This window comes from Chrysochloris asiatica, unplaced genomic scaffold (assembly GCF_000296735.1).
Source record: "Chrysochloris asiatica unplaced genomic scaffold, ChrAsi1.0 scaffold00013, whole genome shotgun sequence".
Lineage (NCBI taxonomy): Eukaryota > Metazoa > Chordata > Mammalia > Afrosoricida > Chrysochloridae > Chrysochloris > Chrysochloris asiatica.
This window is the reverse complement of record NW_006408531.1, coordinates 1-732: the sequence shown is the minus strand read 5'-3', so window position 1 is coordinate 732 and position 732 is coordinate 1. Positions and strand designations below refer to the sequence as shown.

General features: G+C 42.6%; 1 protein-coding gene across 1 annotated transcript; it reads left to right on the top strand.

Moving 5' to 3' along the window:
• Positions 1-262: 262 nt before the first annotated feature.
• Positions 263-673, top strand: LOC102820062 (double homeobox protein A-like; the record flags this gene model as incomplete). Its single annotated transcript, XM_006834701.1, has 1 exon — positions 263-673. A coding segment is annotated over exon 1 (411 nt), but the record flags the coding sequence as incomplete, so codon positions are not given.
• Between the last annotated feature and the right edge of the window lie 59 nt (positions 674-732).

Here is a 732-nt window from a genome sequence, read left to right as displayed (position 1 = left end):
CTCAACAGGATGATTATGTGGATAGTGCAGGAGAAGGCTTTGTTTCATTCTGATGTGCATGCCAGAACCAACTCCAGCACCTGCCGAGAACCAGTTTAGACTGGGGAGATATGAGGGTGCAGTGGTGAAGTCATATGTTAGAGATAACTATACATATATAATATGTTTCACTGGTTTTGTTTTTCTAGGGACACCAACTTACAACATTGATCTAGAGGACATCATTTTGTCACTTTGAAAGGTCCTGGAACAGAGATCAACAATGGATTCCAATAGATCTCTAACGAAGAAATTAGTTGGATCTGAATCCAAACAAGGAAAAGGAAACCGATGTCTGTTTGATTCGGAACAACTGACCATACTTAATACGAGCTTTTCTGAAGACCCGTACCCTGATTTTGCAACCAGAAGAGAACTGGCTAACCTAGTCCGTTGTTCTATTGATGTAATTTCTAACTGGTTTCAAAACAAGAGAGCTCGCCTACCAGCTAAAGAGAGACGCAAAATACTTGAAGCTCGCAAGAGCAAAAACAACGCTCTCCAAAATAGTTCACTTCAGGCTACCACACGTGAAACTTTCTACTGTGTCTCTGAGCAGAGCATCTCTTATACCCAGGGGACTGTGCTAGATGGTAATCCCTCTGTGGACACACCTGGAGACCCCAGTCAACAGGTTAGTTTAGACCCCTCAGGGGTTCCAAATATTGACATGTTACCAAACCATGCTCTTGA